The sequence below is a fragment of the Triturus cristatus genome, chromosome 5_1 (assembly GCF_964204655.1).
Source record: "Triturus cristatus chromosome 5_1, aTriCri1.1, whole genome shotgun sequence".
Taxonomy (NCBI): Eukaryota; Metazoa; Chordata; class Amphibia; order Caudata; family Salamandridae; genus Triturus; species Triturus cristatus.
In genome coordinates this window covers 465,727,775-465,748,862 of record NC_140587.1, presented here as the reverse complement: position 1 = coordinate 465,748,862, position 21,088 = coordinate 465,727,775, and the positions used below count along the sequence as shown (strand labels likewise).

The 21,088-nt window shown below is 43.5% G+C and overlaps 1 protein-coding gene across 1 annotated transcript in view; it reads left to right on the top strand.

Moving 5' to 3' along the window:
- NECAB1 (N-terminal EF-hand calcium binding protein 1) overlaps positions 1 to 21,088 on the top strand; it is a 1,647,431-nt gene that overhangs the window by 1,385,929 nt on the left and 240,414 nt on the right. Inside the window, exon 9 of the mRNA XM_085605303.1 lies at positions 10,360 to 10,413. Coding sequence (XP_085461429.1) covers positions 10,360 to 10,413 — 54 coding nt within the window. The remainder of the gene's footprint in view (positions 1 to 10,359; positions 10,414 to 21,088) is intronic.

Here is a 21,088-nt window from a genome sequence, read left to right as displayed (position 1 = left end):
ACCTAGTGCATCTGGAGGTGGGTTCCTGAAAAAACTTTGCAATCCTTTTGGGAGTCCATGGCAGTCTGTTAATGGTGAATAAATGATTATGTTTAAGATTGCCAGGCTTGACCACTGAGTAAAGTCATTTTAAAGATCTTTCCCAAACATTTAGTGTCACAGTCCTGCGGATACCTTCTTCCCAGACTAAGTAGGGAGCCTTCAATGTTTTATCCTCATCATCCCTCCAATACCATTAGGCCCGCTCTGTAGCCTTCGGACCTCCGTCCTGCAATTCTGACTCAAACGCCCACACTCCACCTAACTCCTCCAATTAGCCGCGAACCAGGAGGACAGCCAAATATATTTAAACCTAGAAAGGGAGTTCTGCGTCTTAGCTGCTAACACTTTCCATGGGAGAATGCTCTCTGTTGTTATTAGCTCCCCCCAAACCTTTATCCCTACCCCACGCAAAGGGACGCTCAGCCCATCCTTCAGACACTCCGGGGTACCCGGGGAGTCCCAAATAGGAGAGAAGTCTGAATAATACCCCATATCCAATCTGTTCCTCACCCCTACCTAAAGGAGGAGAGCCGCCTTCAAGACCTTCAAGCGGACTGTTAGAACTGGGGTTCTCTAGTTGGCTGAGGTAGGTACCTTAATCCAAATAGGGACCCTTGCTTCTGGTCAGGGTAAGGAGGGACACACCCTTAGATAACCCCTGCTCACCCCCTGGTAGCTTGGCACGAGCAGCCAGGCTTATCTCCAAGGCAATGTGTAAAGTATTTGCAACCACACTCCCAGTGACACAGTGATAACACCACAAATGGACACCACACTGGGTTCATAAAAATAGCAGTATCTTTATAAAAAGGAATACGATGAGACCAAACGATAGAAATCCAACATATGCATATTCATAATATTTCACTTGGCCGATTACTAGACCAGAAATCACTTGTAGGTTCTTGCGGTATTAATGAGCAATTCACGATCTCTAATGCAGTCCTAATGCAATGCTATGCAGTTTGTAATGCAGTTCGTAATGTGGTAATAAGACAGTCTTAATGCAAGAATCAGGCGGTTCGTAGTGCAATAATAATGCGGTTCGTAATGCAAGAATCAGGCAGTCCATAATGCAGTTAGGCGATGCTGTAGCCGGATGGGTTACGGCCCTGCCTTCTCCTCCGTTGACGATCTTGGGCAGATTCCTCTCGGTAAACACTATCATGATTCCTTTCACCTTGCAGATTGCTTCAAGAAATCATTTAGCACGTTGCGGCTCGGCCCGGCGGCGGTGATCCTTACTCACAGCCTCAGTTTACGACGTCGGCTCGGGCCACAAACAGAAATACAGCAGCGTGGACGATGTTTCACACTGCGGGGGCAATGCGATCATGGGGCACCTCGTACACAGTACCACGGACCACATGGCAACCTCAGGCGTGCAAGAGCACCACGCACACAGCGTCGCTGAGACCCACTCTTAAATTCAAGTATCCCGTTAGCACGTTTCGGCTCAGGCCGGCCGCGGTGATCTTTCCTCACAGCCTCAGTTAAGATGACGGCTCGGGCCACAAACAGCAATACAGCAGCATGGATGATGTTTCACACTGCGGGGGCAATGCGATCACGGGACACCTCTTACACAGCACCAAGGACCACACGACAGTCTCAGGCGTGCAAAAGCACCACGCACACAGTGTCGCTGAGACACAGTTGGAAACTTTTATGTTCCTGAGTTTCCACAACAGGGGACCTGCTCTCATCGGGCCCTTGGATACATGCTACTTCAGGACACAGCACACAGCAAAGTCCTCCCAAGCAGGGGGACACAGCACACAGCAAAGTCCCTTGTCGTCAAATCAGCCAACTGCAGCCCAACCTCAGAACACACAGCAAGGGCAGTCCTTCTCTTCAGTCTCTTCAGCTGTTCTTCTTTGGCAGAGGTTCCTCTTGAGCACCAAGTAGGTTCAATCCTTTTTCAGTAGGGATTTCAGTCTTGAGTTCAGGGGTTTCAGCTCTTACATTTATACCCCTAAATGCCTTTGAAGTCTTTCTGTTCAGGGGGCTTTGACCTCGGTCCAAACCAGACCTGGGTGTCTTCCTGTCAGTGCACATCCTACTCCTTTGATAGTCAGGGTCTGGGGCCCTGACACTCAGCAGGAGGGGGAGCCATCCTCTGGGGGCAACAACACAGCCTCTTCACATCCAGGGGGCTACTCCTCCCCCCACATCAAAGCAGGCCAGCCTGTTACTCTCTCACCTACTCCTCCCTGGGGTCAGGACATTTCCCAGACTCTGTCACATCCAAACCGAGGCAGGCACTATACAACCAGGCAGAGGTACACAGGATAGTTTAAGACAAGAAACCAGTCACTTTTAAAAGCGTGGTTTCTAAGCTCACAATTCAAAAATCATCTTCACAAAAACATGTGTTATTAAATTCTGGGTTCAGGCACACTAAACTCCATCTCTCCATCATATGCCTATGGGAAGATATGCTGGAACCATGGGACACAGCATTCCCCATTCTGTCCTATGGGCAAAATGGCCTTGCAACAGTGAAAACAAATTTGGCAGTAGTTCACTGTTAGGACACAGTGCACACCTCAGTACCTGTCCCACCTTTCACATACACTGCACCCTGCTCAGGGGGGTACCTTGGGCCTACTATAGGGGTGTCTGATGTGCATAAAAAGGGAAGGCAAGGCCTGGCAAGTGAATGCACTTGTCAGGACAACAAGGCAGTTAACAAACTGCACGCAGGCACTGCAGTGGCAGGCCTGAGATCTCTTCTTAGGGCTACTTGTGTGGGTGGCACAATTAGTGCTTCAGGCCCACTAGTAGCATTTGCATTACCAGCCCTGGCACACATAGTGCACTTTACTAGGACTTTTACTAGTAAGGCAAACATACCAATTATGGACAACTACTTACCATATAACACTTTATAAAGGGAGCACTTGCACTTTGACACTGATCAGCAGTAGCAAAGTGCCCAAAGCATCTAAGCCAGTAAAAACGAAATCCATCAGAGCATCAAAAATAGAGGCTGTAGAGGCAAAAAGGCAGGGGTAACCACACCAAGAAATGCCAGGTCTAACATGGACCTTTTTAAAAAAATTATTTGCTCGAAATTTGTACAAAACTCCTTCGGAGCCACACTCCCTTACCATCTCTCCCAGCACTGCCCCCATGTTGAGGCTACGGGTTTAATCAGAAGCATCCTGCAGTTTTTTAGCTGGAAGGACATACAATAGAGCTTCAGATCAGGGTAGGCCAAGCCCCCTTTCTCTAACCTACGGCGTAGCTTTTTCAATGCAAGCCTGGCCTCCTTAGATGCCCATTTGAAGCTTCCTATTCCTGCCTGAATCCTATCCAGTACAGAGACTGAGAATGTTAGAGGAATACAATTAAACAGATACGTCAGTTTGGATAGTATCACCATTTTAACTAAATTGACTCTGCCATATATTGTGAGCGGGAGGTTCCTCCATCTAGATAGTAAACTGTCCAGCTCCTTTGCCGCCCTCTCTAAGTTGACTTTCAGGATAGCCTCTAAGGGGTTTAAAATCTTGATACCCAGATACCGGATCTCAGCTTGCACTTTCCCTTCTCTGCCTGATGTATTCCAACATATTACCTCCGACTTTGTGTTATTCACTAAATAACCTGAGAAAGTCCCAAACTCCTTCACCAGAGACTCCACCCTTGGGATAGTGTTTACAGGATCCGAGGTATAAATTATTAGGTCATCTGCATATCACGCAATTTTATAATAGAACTGCAATGCCTTAAAGGGAATGACCTGACCATCGGTACGCAGAAGCTGAGCTAGTGGCTCAATATAAATATTAAACAAGAGAGAGGGTAGCCCTGCCCAGTACCCATAGATATAGAGAAGCTCTCAGTGAGAGTTCCATTAAGAAGAATCCTAGCATTAGTCTACTCATAGAGTCCCTGTAGCATAGAAACAAAGCCTGGACTAAAACCAAGTACCTCCAAAACACCCCACAAATACGCCCAACAAACCCTGTCGAAAGCCTTGGCTGCATCCAATGTAACAACAGCCAAAGGCAACGACCGGGCTGTGGCGAGGCCTATACAACCTATCAGCTGCTCCACAAACTCCTGGCTATGCCTCCCAGACTGCAACCATTTCCTCCCTTAGAATCTTATATACTTCCGACGGGATGGCATCTGGCCCTACCTCTTTCCCATTCTTGCTCAGAAACCCACTAATTTCCTCCCGAGTTATAGGTGCCTCCATAAACTCTATCCCCTTCTCTGAGAGCACAGGGAGGCCCACGCCTCCCAGCCATTCCCTAAGTTTATATGGGTCCGGGGAAATGTCTTCCCTATATAGAGCAGAAAAGAGTGAGATAGACCAGAAAAGAGGGAGACCAGGCGTCTATGCATGTCCGCGAGTTTTTTTAACACCTTCCTGCGGGAGCTTACCACCAGCTCCTTGATCATGTTACAAGATCACTCCACTTTCGCTTTCTAAATCAGCAAGGCCCCAGCTCATTCCCCATACTCAAAGTACCTCATCAATCCAGCCTGCCACCTTTCCCTACACTTGGGGTCGATCGTTGTCTTATAGCTTAACTGTGCCTCTTCTAACTGCTTTAATAGTAATGCCCTATTGGTTACTTCATCCTGGGTCTGTAGACTGATCGCAAATAACCCAACCTCCTGCTCTAGTCTGGCCAATTCAGCCCTCTCTTCCCTGTGCTTTAAGCGTCCCTGGCAAATTATTATCCCCTGGATGAAAGCTTTCAATGTATCCCAACCGACTTCAAGGGGGCTGAGCCTTCATTATTAGTACGAGTGCCAGATTACTATCTGAAAGGATAGGTCTCTTCAAAGTCCACCTTAGATTTGGCTTATACCCAGGGGGTTGCAGTGATGAGATAATAGTGGAGTGATCCAAAATATGCCCTGGGAGATGATTAACATCACTATATGCCCCGCTAAACCCACATCGACCAAAAAATAATATAACCTAGAAAAGTGCCCATATTTTTTGCTATGGAAGGTGTATCATCTCTCCTGACCTTTTAAATAGCGCCAAGCATCCACCAATCCCAGGTCCTGCAACATATTTCTGAGCACCTGTCTCATCTTTGGTACCTGACCCCTTCCCTCAGATTTGATATATCTAGATCAAGCAGTGTTAAAATCTTCCCCCAGAACCAAAGGAACTGAACATTCTGCTAAGCTTAGCTCTAGGTCCACGATATGATGGGGGTCATCCAGGTTTGGTCCATAATACCCTGCACAAACCATACCTTCTCACCCTGGCTAGGTCCCAACTACCATTACTATTGATTTTGGAGCACATTATCTCTACCCCTGAGCCCTCCCTAATCAGGATCGCCACACCTTTACAACACTGGTCCTGATCAGTCACCACCAAACTCGTGATCCATCCATACCTGGGGAAAAGCTCTCTACTCTCTCTTGCGACTAGGTGCGTTTCTTGCAGGATGATTATATGGGCCTGACTTCCAGGTACTTCAAAACCGCTCTTTGCCTGGCTCGGGACCGTAAACCATTCATGTTCCAGGTTAAGAAACGTAAACTGCTACCACCCCCATCCATAATTCCAATGTGTTGACTCTATCCTTAAACAACCGATCCCTGAGGGGAGATAAATCTGCACTGTGACATTGAGGAAGTTTCTTTTTCTTTTTTCCCACTGCTCCCCACCTCATGCCCCTCTTCCACATCCCTCCCCAAGCCCCCCCTTTTACCCTACCCTGGGGAACCCTCCCAAAACATGAAGTCATACAATTGCCGTTTGTGCTACTCCAGGATGCCTGATGATTTTATAACCCGAGCCAACTCCCTCAACCCTTCCTGAATCTGAAAAACACTTGTACTCAGTGCTAAAGTAGTAAGGGGGCATCTCCTTTCCCTTTAATAGAGACTATCAGTGCATCCACATCCTACACTGTACAATAATTATACATTTGGTTATTCCACATTATGCAGACGGTTCCTGGGAATTTTTGTTGTACTTTTGCCCCAAACTTCCAAAAGGTCCTCCATCTTCTTGCCCAGCTCCCACTGACTCTGCTCCGTTGCCTTGCATATATCTGATCTTATTATGAGAGAAAAGCCATTAACCGTATAGGGGCCTTCCCTTAGAGCCGCACTCAGGATTACCTCCTTAACTGCATACGAAAGAAAGTTTACCAAGATCTTACTTGGCTTAGACCGTTGGAGGTTCCTCCTGAACTGAACTGATCTTGGTGTGCCCTCTGGATCTCATGAACTAGATCGATCTCTGGCTTATCCTTTAATACGGTATCTCTCAGAAGCTTGATTATAAAGGACTTCATTCCATACCCTCTCAATGTATGTCCTCACGTAGCGTTTTATTCTGTTTGCATAGCATTGAGAGCCCAGAGGTGTTTTCCTCAACGATCCACTTTATTGATCCTACCTCCTCCTCCAGTGCTTTAGTACGAGCAGCAACCCCGTCTAGCTTCTGCGCTAGCTCCAAACGTGAGACTTGAATGCTCTCCTGATTAGCCTCTGAAACCATAAACCTATTTTTCATTTCTTCTTTTAACCATAGGAGGATACCCACCAATAAATCTTTCGCCTTTTCCCTGGGGATTTCGACCCTGGTATTACTTTCTTGGTCATTGAGTAGCTGCTCCTCTCCCGGCTCTGGTTCGCCATTTGATGCCAGAGCTTCGAACCTATTGCTGGTGGGGACAGGGGCACCCCCTAAGTCAGAGGCCCCTGGAGACCTTACGTCTCCCAAGGGCCCTGCTAAGGCCCGAGCTTGCATGATGTCCACCCCCCTACTAGACTAAGCTACTTCATGCGACGCCATCTCAGTAAAGTCCAGGGAGGTATCCCTTTTTTCCTCCTCTACGCGTTGGACAAAAGTTAGGACTCTGAAAAATGATTTGAGAGGAGGAGTAATTTTAATCTGCTGGACTGGTGCTCTCCTGCACCTACCCCCTAGATTTTTGCCAGGGGACCTAGTAGAGTTATAATGTGAGGGGACATAAGTCCCTCCCCTGCCTCCCCTTCAGTCACACGTCAATTCCCTTTTTTCAGACCAGGGGCCACCAGCACAGAAGGAAGGTCATGGGGTGTACCAACGTTAACCCCCTCAATGTTTCTATTAAGTAGTGTATACCTCGAGACTTTACTGGGATATTTTAAAAACATCCTCCTTATGCTGGAGGCCTACCCCCTGCTTCCGAGCCTTCCTCTGGGCCTCCTCCTTAGGTTAGAGTCTCTTGAAGTCCCTGATATCCCCCAGGGATAGTAAACGTGGAAACCCCTCTGGGAGCATCCGTAGTGTATGCGCATTTTGAGGCAAGGCAAACCCCAGCCGGGGACTTGACTTGTGCTGACTCTACCCAACACACGCACACCAGCAGATCTGCAGCATCGGAGCCCTCTCACTGCCTTCAACCACCGGATACCGTGGGACAGCCTTGTCACCTCCTGGGGACTGACCCGGTTGTCAGATCCCCCAAGAAGCCTCATTGAGCTGGGAAACTCAGCGCCACACTCAGATCAGGATCAAGACCGAGTTGCGGGATCAGACAGCTGAGTGCCCGCAGCCATTCAACATGCAGCCACCGTGTTTCCTGTCCACATTTGCACTTCCCTATGGTTTTTGTTGAATTTTATAAACTCAGACTTTCAAGTGTTGCTGTACTTGAAGATAATTTGTGAATTTTTTTAATATTCCTTTTTTTTATTCCAATTATATATTTTACTCAATATTTCAATAGTGAATTAGATGGGTGATGTCTCCAAAAAGTATAAGACACTATTTAGAGTCAACCTAGATTATGTAAAAGCATCAGAAAGCTTCAGAAGTAACTGAATGTCACCACAACTTAGCATGTTCTAGAAATATATGATAAAGAAAAACCCTGTGTGAATAAAGGCGACGAGAACTAAAATGCCCTGGTCTAGTACTTTAAAAGGGTTGACTCACTGTGTCCACTGACACAGCCTGAATGTTAATGGGTAATGCAGAAATGGTGCATAGCTGACAAGGACTTCACAGCGTGGAGATTGCATTGCATAAATATTTTGGGTTACATTCTCCGAAATGTTCCACTCAATCAGATCAGACTACAATGGTGGAAAAATACAGCAAATAAACAGCTATCAAGATAGAAAGTAAAATGATTATCAAAGGAGGCAATGATGAGTAGAACTATATTTGCGCCTGATTTGCATAAGCCTTCCAAAGTTAAGCATATTACATTGAGTTTGTCCATGTATTTTGTGCGATTTATAGTTACCCATTTCTTTTTAAAAATCCCTTGGCCCCGGGGAGGTGGTAGTCCCGGAGGCTCGGGGGTGGTCCGTGAGGCCCACCCATATCAAAAATTAAAAGCTCCGAGGAGGTGGTGTTCCCCGGGGTAGGGGGGTCCTTGAGGCCCCCCATTACATTAGCTCCCCAGGGCTGCGGGGCAGGCCATACGGCCCTTCCCGCACATATTTAGTAAAGAGCCCCGGGGAGATGGCGGGGCCTGGGGCTGCAGGGGGGCTATGCATGCCCCCGAATGTTTGCCCCGGGAGGTGGCGGTCCCCATGGTGTGGGGGTGCTGCATGGGCACCCCTGTATATCTTTAAAACCATTACCCTGGGATTTAGTCCACCCAGGAGCTTCTTATGAAAGACGCGATGGAGCCTGCACATCTTTTTTTGAAATTTTGCTGCAACTTTAAAAAACCAAATGCCTCAAACCTCCGGTGGGGTCCCTGTGGGATACCCCCACCATATCTTGGGTATGAGGGTATTCCTACCCTGCCCCTTTTCTTTATTTTTTACTTTTTTTGTGTGGGACCCTGCTTCAAGCCGAGTCCCAAGATGTCTGCCAACACTTACTGGTTGAAGTGTTGGCAGCTAATCAAATTTCAGTAGGATACGTGAGTCCACTGCAAGGACTTGTGTCCCCAGATATCTATACATTTTAAACTTAAATATTTCTGAAACTATGTGAAAGGATTTACACCAAATCACAAAAAGCACACTTTCTGGACCAACATCTAGCTTTCTGTCAAATTCCATTCAGCAGTTTGGGCTATAGTCATATTAAAAAAATGAAAGATCCCCAAAGACATAACATGGGGAAAATGTGCTTTAGGATTTCCCCTTTTTACTCGGCCCTTGCTTGACGGTTCACTCCAAAACTTTCAACATAGCAGCTGAACCAAAAAGAGTTTTAACTATAGTAAAGGTGCTTTTTCTGGACCTTTTGGACCTTCTGGCTTATCATTTTCTGGATTTTTGTTGTCACACTAGAGACCTATACAATGTGCTCTAGTTCTGCTTATATATCTGCTTCTATTACTAAGGCACTTGAAATATACAACATGGTATAAACTATATATACATATCAGCAGAAAGTAATGTCCTATTTTTACTGTTGTTGAGGGAGGGGAAGTGTATGATGACTCACTGGAGGCTTTGACTCCCATGAGTGACAGCCCTGCACATATTCAACAGTGTTAATAAATATCCTTTTAAATGACGAAACTGTGTGTGTGTGTATGTGTGTGTGTATATATATCTAAATATCTAAATATATATATATATATATATATATATATATATATATATATATATATATATATATATATATATATATATATATATATATATATATATATATATATTGCGTGGCACTGAGTGGCTTCTTTATTTCTTGAGTAAAGCAATGCACATACTCTGCACCGAGGAGGCGTTCCGTGGGTGTTTCCACGCAACTCCCATGGTTTTTGATGCATTCCCAGATTTACCAGAACCAGCAAACCTGGGAATGCCCCAATAAAAAAATACTCCTCCCCAGGTGTGGCGTAACAAGGAGAAATATCTTAATTTCTCCTTGTTACTTTTTATTTCTGTCTGCACTGCATTCTGCAGCACGCAAAGAAACAGGAATTTGCCTCTCAGGATTGTTTTTGTGCAGGAAGTTATCCCTTCCTGCAAAAAATCAACCCTGTCTGCAACGCAGTCACTGTTGCACCATGGTGCCAGCACCAGCACAGGGACAAGGACAGGAATGCGGCGCATTTTTTAAAAATAGGATGTATTACTGCCCTTTCCCTGGAACGCCACGCAGCAAGGTGACTTGCTGGGCTGCATTGCCTTACTCTGCCAACAAATATGGCCCAGAGTAACCACCACCTGAATCGTTTGATTTAAAGTGATGAACCAGCTAATGCATTCAGGAAAGTTTTTGTTGTGAGCAATTTTCACCCTGGTTTTCTTAACACGTATAACTGAATTAGTGTGCACAGTCTATAACTTTCATCAAATTTATTGAACCCGTCTACTCTATCTCATCAACACATTTTTCATGTGTTTTCTTTGTCTCACAAGGACCTTAAATTGGAACCACCAGAAGAGGAAATTTCAGAAGGGAGTACAAAGTCTGTAAGTATGAACACTTTCAGGTTTCCCGTATTGTTTATTATATCTGTTAAAATATTCACCGATTTATCAGGTAAAGGGATGAGCTTTCTAACTAAACTTGTATTTTTGCTATGGTATGTTAGGCTCTCTTGTAGGCCGCAATAAGCACTCACACTTCCACATTACTGTTCAAGACAGTGGTCTTTTCCACATTATACAAAGATGTTATCAATTTGGAATTGCGTACAGAAGGGTTCTCTTGAACCTTCTACTCAACAGCTCATCAGAACGTTTTCTGTATGAAGAGAATCACACTGCCTTCAATTCAAAACAGGCCACACACAGAGATAGGTCTTAGGGCTGTTGCAGCTCGGCAAAAAGACAATAAATCATCCATTAAAAGAGTAGTTTAAAAATCATACAAACATCATCTGCGGGGCCCAAGCAGTTGCTCACCTGCCTACAGCCCACAGGCCTACCATAGATGAAACCTATAGTATGTCTCTTCTGTATGAGGTTTACATCTCTAACCAGAGACAGATTTGTTGCCGTACGCTTGAGCCTTACATCAGCATAGTGCAAGGGTAGCTCAGTTGTACAGTGTTCCCACATATGATATCAGTGTAACCTGAGTGACAGCGCTGCTGGTATAAGTGCTAGGCTGTAAGTTATTTGAGAACTGAGTTGAAGCTCTTCTCTCTAACTTGCAGTCCTATTTAATCACTGAATCTTGAGTGATAACTCTATTGTCAGAAGCGATCTCCTGTTCTTTCCTGTGCAATCTGAGTGATAGCACTTATGTATGTCATTCACACCTGTAACATTTGATTAGCCTGAGGGTCTAAGGTGCGCACTCATCTCTGTCACACGAGGCAGTGATCTTCTGTTTGTGGCTCATGGTGTACCATCTTTCAAGCCTCAGCGATAGCTCTCCTGTGGCTATAACTGTGTCACCAGAGAGTTGTTTTCTTATCTAAAAACTATTCTTAATTTGTAAAAGAATAAGTGCCGGAACCCAATGTTTTCTTCAAAAATCCACCACCAGCACTGTTGAAGTTCGGGGTTGCCGAATACCAATACTGTCTATCTAGACTTGATAGCATTTTATGCTTCTTTAATCTAGCACCGTTCCCCCACCACCCCTTTATCTCACTACTGCAGGTGCTTTTTCACCAATGAAGGATCAAAATCAGAGGGGCCCTGGTGGATAAGTAAAATATCGACCAGTGCCCTGGGGACAAGCATAAGGAGGACCATACAAATCAAGGTTAGAGGACCAGGAGGACCATCTCCAGCAGGACCAGGAGCAAATCTAGGACCTCAAAGCCCATGACAAGAAGTACCAAAACTGAAAACACTTGGAGGGCCAGGACCAAGAAGACCAGAAAGATTATGACCTGGAGGACTACGACCGGAGAAGCAGGAAGCATGGTCAGGCTTGGAAGCAAAAGTAGCTCTGACAAAAACAGTTCATACCCTTCTCCGCTCGCTCACTTCTTTCATCTATCAATTTTCTGCCTCTCTCCCCCCTCTTAATACTCTATCTCTCTTCCCTCCCACTCTCTTTTCCACACCTCTATCTGCTTATGACCACACTGTGACTACTTCAATAAACCCTGAGTAGCTGGAGAGAATGACATAAGTGCCAGAGGTGAGTGTAGGCCTTCAAAAAAACAATCTTTAATGATGCTAGACCTCCCGGGAAAGGTCTGATGAGATAAAAGGCTAGTCTGGCCTTGGCAGGAAGACCACCAGCAAGAGGACCAGTTTAGGAGTAGGAACAGGAGAATCAGTAGCAAAGTGACTTGAAGCCTGGTCAGGAAAAATATGTGGAGGACCTGGACCAAGAGGAGGAGGACCAGTCCGGCGTCCGATCGCACTGTAGCGCGGATGCCGTTAACTTACATGCGATAGATGGATGCCCACCTGACCACAGATGAAGATGATCCCTGCCTCCGGTTATTGCTGGACCTCTCATCTTCTTTTGACACAATAGACCTTTGAACCCTCATACGAATACTGGATTCTCAAACTGGATTCACCAGCAGTGACTTTTCCTGGGTCTTGTAATACCTTTATAATTGACACCAGTGTGTTCACATGAGCACAATCAGGTTACAAAAGATCTGTATCTCTTCTGGAGGCCTTCAGGCCTGTATACTGTTTCCTGTCATCTTCAACCTAGTCATGGAGCCGTGTGATGTTCTACTCGCATATAACAGCAACCAAGATTCACCTATATGCTGATGATACACCCCTCTGCTTGCAAGTCTCCTCTACTTCAGACATCCAATTCCTCAGACACTGCTTTTACATCCATACCTGGATGTCCAGTGCCTTCAGGAAGCTCAACCCAACCAAGACAGAATTCCTATTATTTGCCCGGAATAATAAACAAAATACAGTACAAACCTGGTCCAATTATATGAATCTTGACGGCTTGGAAGCCCAATTTTCACCGAATGCTAAGTCATATAGGTTACCATGGACACCAACCTCATTATAAAGGAACACTTTGCCAAAATAAACAAAGATGGTTTGGTACAAGCTCTCAACCCAACCAAGACAGAATTCCTATTAATTGCCCGGAATAATAAACAAAATACAGTACAAACCTGGCTCAATTATATGAATCTTGACGGCTTGGAAGCCCAATTTTCACAGAATGCTAAGTCATATAGGTTACTATGGACACCAACCTCATTATAAAGGAACACTTTGCTAAAATAAACAAAGATGGTTTGGTACAAGCTCTGTCTTCTAAAAAAAAAAAAAAAGGTCAAACCATTTCTTCAAGGATGCAATTTTAGCACTGCTGTTCAAGCCCTTGTGCTCTTAATTGTAGATACTCCATGGCCTCCCAGTCTACACACTGGCACCCCTTAGGAGCATCAAATAAGCACCAGCAAGTCTCATCCAGGGCCTGAAAAACTTTGATCACATCACCCCTATTCTGATGGAATGCCATTTGCTCCTTTGCAGATCTGCACCATCTATAAATCCAGTTGCATCATCTACAAAGTTATCACCACCAGCACCGCCATTTATCTTGCAGACAAGCTCACTATCCTTGGTGGTTCTCAGCACACCGGCAGCCAGGACATCATCAGACTGCAGACTAAGAAGTCTTAAAAAGAAAAACAAAACAATAGGTCTTTTCCATGTATGTACCCAGAACCTGGAACAACATCCCCATATACATCAGGATCGCCCAAACGCTGCTCCAATTTAGAAAGAGTTGAAGACTCATCTACTTAAAGAACACTACATCACAATGCATTAACCATCTGCAAACCTCTCCTCTTACTCTTTATCTAAATGCTTGTCTTTGACCATGTACAGCATTCCCCTTCCTTTTGGCTAGGTATGCACTATAGGAATGTCATTTAGATGCATTTATTACAGTGGCCACATCTCCTATAAATGATTCTTAGCTACCCTGTTTGACCACACTTCTTTAGAAATACCCCACACTTTTCAGTTCACTTAATGTTCTGCTAACTCCTTCAGCTGTCTTGAAAAGCAGTCTCTTTGTGTCTAATTAAGACAACATGAACAGCTTTATTATCACATTTTAATTTTTTGACAAAAATAATATATCGGCTCACTGCCATTGGCACCACCCTTTATGATCCTGCCCCACATTGGTCCTGTCATCCCAGGAACACAGCACTCACATGAAGCAGGGCAGTCATAAGTTGGAATTATGCATTATGAATTATTGATGGCCTTGCTATGGGTCCATGGCTGTGCAGAGGGCATACATGTTGTGCACAAAGGGCCCAATAGAGCAAACTTTATGAAGTCCCAAAGTAAGCGCTTGCATCTCCAGCGCTGACTTCATTAAAACCAAGAACACAATTTACAGAAAGCAATAGGTTGCTAAAGTAAAGTTCAAGACAATGTCCCTGATGATATGGGGTCATCAGGTAATCTTAATACGATCCCACCACATGAAATAACATTAAATGGCATTTGGCTTGAGAATGGCCTCACAGAACACAACATGAAATGGGATTCATGAGAAGAAATCAGAAGAAGTGATTGCATGACTTCTAGCCTAGGTGACATCATAATCTATAAAATAACATAAATAAGAGCTCTTACCACTGTGGCCAGCCTACTTCTTTCTACTAGAGTGTCATTAACTTCAGTAAAGATTCAAGAAATGCATTTATTTTGCACTACTTTTAGATGGGTGTTGGTAGTTCGCTTTCTGGTGCGGAAACTGGAATTTTTCAAGTGAAATCGTGAGCGTGCCCCTACCAAAAACAAAATAATGAATAAATCTGCAGATTGCGAGAACATCCAAAGCCTACCATTCAAATAGACAGAGTTGACAAGCATGTCACCTGTTCCCGAATATGGGGCATACATCCCATCAAAAGTCTTCAGTATCTGAATCTTTTTTTAACACTATTCAACTTTCATAAGGCAAGGTTGATAAGCTGATTGACTTTCTAAGGGGCAAAACTAGGAGGGCATTATTATGGCACCATTCCAGGAAATCTTGTGCTATTTAAAATAATGTCAGCCATTTCGAAAAGATGGCCCACTCATTCAAGAAAAAACGACCCCTGCCGCTACTCCAATTGGACTCCCACTCCATGCTGTAGATAATTACATTGGTCCTGTCATCCCAGGAACACAGCACTCTCATGAAGCAGGGCAGTCATAAGTTGGAATTATGCATTATGAATTATTGATGGCCTTGCTATGGGTCCATGGCTGTGCAGAGGGCATACATGTTGTGCACAAAGGGCCCAATAGAGCCTGCATTTGTCCAACCCACCAGGAGTATTTTTTCCTGCACAAATGGGAAAATTATCACACATGTATACAGGAAATAGCCCAATCTGGCAGCACTGTCAGGCCAGGGTTACCCACCATTGTAGGGTGTAAGAGGGTGTGAGAGGAGGAACAGCAAAGAAATAGACGAAGGCTGGAACAGCTCACAAGATTGCTACTGGATTGTCATACATGTATACAGAAATGCTCCACTTCCATCATGGTGTTATGCAGGATGTACAATGACACAACAGATCCTGTTCAGGGATGCCAGGTTTAAAATCCAAAACTAGTTCAATTATCCTTCAAAACAACCACACTTTTTGCTAAATAAAGCCCAACACAAGCCCAAATCATAATAAAGAATTATAAATAACAATTTAAAAAACAATAAATGTTTACCTGCCAATTACATGGTGGGTTGCACAACGTTTGAATTGTTTTTTTTTTTTAAATGTCTGTAGCCAAAACCTAATAAGAGGTGTTGTGGTCATAATTGTTCATGCAGAATTAGAGAAACATGTTTCCTAAATCCATTTGTTTACTCATTATCATTTTTCCCTTTCATAAACATATTCCTTTGCACGTAAATAAAATATTTGTCAACTGTCCTGAAAATAAAGATGTCAATTATGCAATACAAATAATTGGGAAGCCAAACATTTAATCTGGTAGTTCAGAAATGTTAAATAAACTATAGAAATAAGAACTGATCCAAGTATTATATATTTTATCTTTTTAATATTTTATTCAATTACATATATTATGTATGTGGTAACAGCCTAACCCCAAACTATCCAACTGAAAGATCACTTAGAGGGTCAATTACGAGGCCGTTCGGAAGGCCTCCGAATCGAATTCCGGATTTCCAAATCCGATTCAGAAGGCTTGTTTCCGACCGATTTGGAAACCATTCTGAATGAGCGATTACGATGACAGATACGGACAGCCCTTCCGAATTGATTATTCCGAATCAGATCGGCAGTTGCAATTTGACTTTGGAGGCCCGTAGCAGGCACCCCTTCACCCGGGGCCTTCCGAATCGAGCCCGCCGGTGTACCCAAGGGAACTCCCTTTCAGACCATGCACAGTGTGGCAGGCACCAAGGGGTGGCAGCCACTGGGTGCAGGATTTATTTTCCCCAGCCACCCCATTTTTCAATGGGAGCCTGTGCATCCGTTCGGAACACAGGCTCCCATTGAATTCAATGGGATTCCGTCCGAATCACATCAGGAAGATTACAGATGCATCTTAATCGGTCGCTCAGACAACCCGGATCCGAGTCGGTCAGAAAGGATTCCGAAACCGATTCGACCCCTAAGTATTAAGCAGTCAGAGAGCTAAGGAGTTCCGATCTCCTATTGATGGTCACCCCACATATCAAACTTCCAAGCAGTTGGGTAGGGTGGGGGCGAAGGCCATATTCTTTGGACTTCTTTACCCTCTAACCCAAGGAAACAGGCCTCCTTGGAGACCTTTGAAGAAATGGCTGAAATCACATTTATTCTTGCTGCTCTAGCTGAAAAGCGCCATGGGGTGATATGTGCCTTATTAATGTTATCATTCAATCATTCATCGATCCATCCATCTATGCATTCATTCATTCACTCAATTTTTGACTGAGAAAAGATTCTGAAAAGTTGGTGTAGGTGGTGGGTCACATTCTTAGGTTCTGCATTAACTTGGGGCAAGATAGAGGGATCACTGTCAAATAAGAATGCCAGGATGCGTGTAATTAACGGAGCAGGAGGAAGCCACTGGAACCTGGCCAAGTGAAATGTCAGGAGATCCATTGGGCTCAGGAATAGGTTCTTTAGGCAGAGGCAATTGAGGTCATCCAGTGTTGAATATCTTTCAATTTCAGGATTTGTAAGGCTCCTCAGAATCTTCATCTATCTTTGAGCAAATCTGTGTATTGTCTGTTTACATCTGGAAGATGATATCATGGGCTTCTATCATTTGAGCTAACTGTATCAAATAGATGTTGTATAAGATTGTTAAAAAGGCCGATTCCACAGGTAACTCAATGCTATTGATGTCAGAAAGGAAGACGCCTAGTTTTACCTGCTAAATGAAACTGCTATAGAAGGATGTAAGTCATGCTAGGGCAGGTTCACTCACATATGCATATGTATGTAAGTGATCGAGCATCACATTGAGACCAATGTTGTTGAAAGCCAACCTATCAATAATAACATATTGCCACACCTATCAAACTTCAACTTTATTAAACTAAAGAAAGTTTGTCTCCACAAAGAAGAATGAAAGATGAGAAGAAAACAACCTTTGTTGGCATTCTGCTCTAATTTGTCCTGAATATGGAGAAATAATGTTATGCTGCTTTGTAAGCAGTACTTTGGACAAGACTAGGAACTTGTTCATATTATGATTACGTTCTTTATTTTATGAGCTTTCCACAACCCTGAATGAGGCTGAAGCACTGGATCCCTCTTGTATTGCTTACAGTCATAACACATGGGTAGCCCCAGGTCATCAATCCATATACTTAGAAGGAATGGTCAAGTCCCATCTGGGATCGAGGCATGAAATACAGTAATAACAGTCATATATAGAAAAAAGTCACAATCCATCTTCACACCTCTGAATTGTTAAGCAAAAAAGGTGTGGAACAGAAACACATAACTCACATTGAGAGCAGACTGGAGTCAAAGTCCCTAATTCACATTGGACCAAACTTAGACTTAACTTAAACAACTGTACATACACATGAAGCAGCGTAATTTAGTGCCCACCCCTCTATATGCAATTTATGTACTCAATGTGTGTTTAACTGTATTAATCTGTGTGCATTTTATTAATCAATGGTAGTAAGTAGCTACATATTCACTTCATATTTAGTTGACTTAAAATACATGTATTCTCCATGAAAGAAAATGTATGCTCTCTTTCAACTGCATTCAATATAATTATTCATGCTAAATGTATTCATTTAGAACCTGTTTTGAACCTAATGTTGGCCTAACTTGAAGCTAGGCCTTAGTATTCATGTTTACTTTTTTTATAAAATGTTCTGCAAAGAGTCTCCATTTCTCTTCTCTGCAAGTGCCTTAAGATAGACTTATTGTTCACTTTGCTAAACTAAGGGGGTCTGATTTTTTTAATTAAAAATTAGCCTTGGATATGGAGGTTGAGACGGTGGGAGAAGCCATACTGTACCAGGCAGACCGGACTGATGTTACATCCAAGGTCATCTAGATGATTGCTTCTTTTTGTTGGGAACTGGGAAGCTAGGGAGTCTACCTTCGCCCCAAGAACACTGTGTTTTGATTGGTTCATTAGGTGGAAAGAAATAGGGAGAAGCCTTCTACAATCTTCTTTCATGCTGTAGTTGTGCTTTCGTCCACTGCCCAGTGTTTCAAGCTTCATGCTTGAATACTGAGACTCTTTCCTTTGAACCTGAAATCTGGTTAATCTGAAGCTGACACTTTCCTCCTAGAGATTCCCCTGACTACTTTCGATACTATATTTAGGATAGGGACGTTCCTTTAAGGAACCTGTTTGGGTGATATTTTGTTTGGTGTATGTGATGCTAGTTTGCATTTTCTTTCTTATTAACGTTTAGGCTGCATGAGTATTTAATTATGTACACTATTAAGATATGTTTCCTCCAATTCTGCTGATCGTTTCCTCCAATTCTGCTGATTGATTTGATCTGTAATCGGAATTAAATGAATAAAGCCTTTAAGATTTGAACAGCATCCTGTCTGTGGTTCTTGTGGGCTACATTGGTTTTGCTGAATTTGAAATGTATTACGGGTGCTAGCTCCTTTCTCTCCCTTCAAGGCGACAAACAAATATCCATACGACCAGTGGGAAAATGTATTTGATGATTTCACCAAGAGGTTGAGATTTAAGAAACCCCGATCTATCACACACACAGTATTATAAAACATTGAGCACCATACAGCACTGACTTGACTAACGCAGCAAAGCCCTCCCAGCACACACAGGTGAAGTTATGCATCAAATACCTGCCTACTACCCTCATGGTTGCACTGCATATGACACAAAATTATAATACCGAAACAGTGTCTGGGTCATTAATTTTAAAAACTAAAATATGGGTTCCACATTCGTCAAAATACAAGCAACTCCACAGATGTTACTTCCTGAACACAAAATAATGATACCGATATCTAGAAATTGCTTCTTTTTGATCCGAAAACAGCCTTCTTGCTTCATAGCAGGCCATTTTGCCAGAGCGCAGCAAACTAGTTTCCCTTACTAAGATAGACTGTCTGCTTCACATTGTTGCCAGTGGATACCCACAACCAGTTGGTCTAACTTGCTTTGTGTTCTGATTGACAATGGCACCTTGCTTGTGAGGTAGCAGATAATCCCAAACCTGCAGTCTAGCATCCTCATCAGAGACTCAATGGACTGCTTGTTTACTGTGCACAACTGAACTAGTGGTAGTCAATACTGCTAAGTGGCTGTCTTTCATGTTAGGCAGCAGCTGCAGGTCATACAGTTCAGTGCCTCTAATAACCTTCTTGTCCATCAGCAAGCAAAAAAGCTAGGCACACATCTGTACGCATCTCAGATTTTCTTCTCACCCAGGATAAAAGGCACATGTGTTTGTTTTAAGAGTACTGGTGAGTTCATCTTTGGTTTCCCAAAGCCATCAGGTGGTGAAGGGGCACTGGCAGGTGCTAAAATGTACTCTTAAGTTAAGCATCACTGGTCTCTGTTTAACATATAGGGCATGCCATGCTTTTTGCTAAAATATGGTGTCGAGCAAAGTGAACCATGCAGACAAAGCAAGATAGAGTCCATTTATCTTTAGATTTCTCCAGTATCAGGTATCAGCAAAAGTTCAGTCTCTTGCTTGAACAGCCACACAACTTATTATATCCACACAGAACACTAGCACATTGTTCCAGCGGTAATCCCACGGTAATCTCACTTTGGAAGATCTAGGAAATGTGACACCATTACCTCTGATTACCATTACCCTGATTGCCACTAAAGGCCAATGGATCTTTACCACCGTTTATGACCAGGGAGCTTCTACATAAACATGAGCAATTCATAAAGTGCAAATAAACATTTTAGCCAATAATGAGAGTTATGAGCAGTTTTAAAGGGATTTATTTTCCAATCAAAATGTAAGAATCTCTACTCTTCATTCAGTAGTCAGGTATAAATGAGGTTACAGAATTGATAACAGAAAAGGTTAGCACAAAGCATCATAAATTGCAAACAGTGCGTTCCATAAAAGAAATAATCCCTATTCTAAGACAATGGGGCTCAAAAGATGTCAGTCAGAACTCCTGAAAAGTTCCAGAAGCAAGAGTGAGTTAGCATAAGCCAATCAATAATTAATAATTGCAGAATCTCCCATGAAGGGAAACAAAGAATAGAGCAAATAAGCCTTGGCAAAGCCAATGAATCAAAGCAAAAATCAGAATGGAACTAAACCTACATCTAATCTGCCTACGTCTGCCTACATTCTGCTCTCCATCAAAGGTCTGCCCTCTCCTTCACTGCATCTGTAAATCACTTCTGCCCTCTCCTTCATTTCTGCATCGGAGTCTGAAACTCTTCTGCAGCTTTGCGTCTCTAAATCTCTGTCTGTCTGTCTCTCTCAAAGGGCTCTGAAAGTTTTCCTGCCTGTGTTTTGGGAGGTGTCTTGTCTCCTCTTCTTCTCTCAGCTCTCTCCCCCTCTGCTCTCTCCCCAACTCCTAACTAGGAACGCGTTTATCAAATAATAATGTTACAAAGCATGTGACGTGACTTTCTCTTCCTCCAACTGTAATCCAGCATTCTCCAAAAGGATGCCTCCACCCATCTACAGATTTCATACGTCATCTCTCAGACAGGCAAATATTCTTCCCACAGTACATTCTGCATCTTATTTAATACAATTTCATCTCCTAACCTTCCT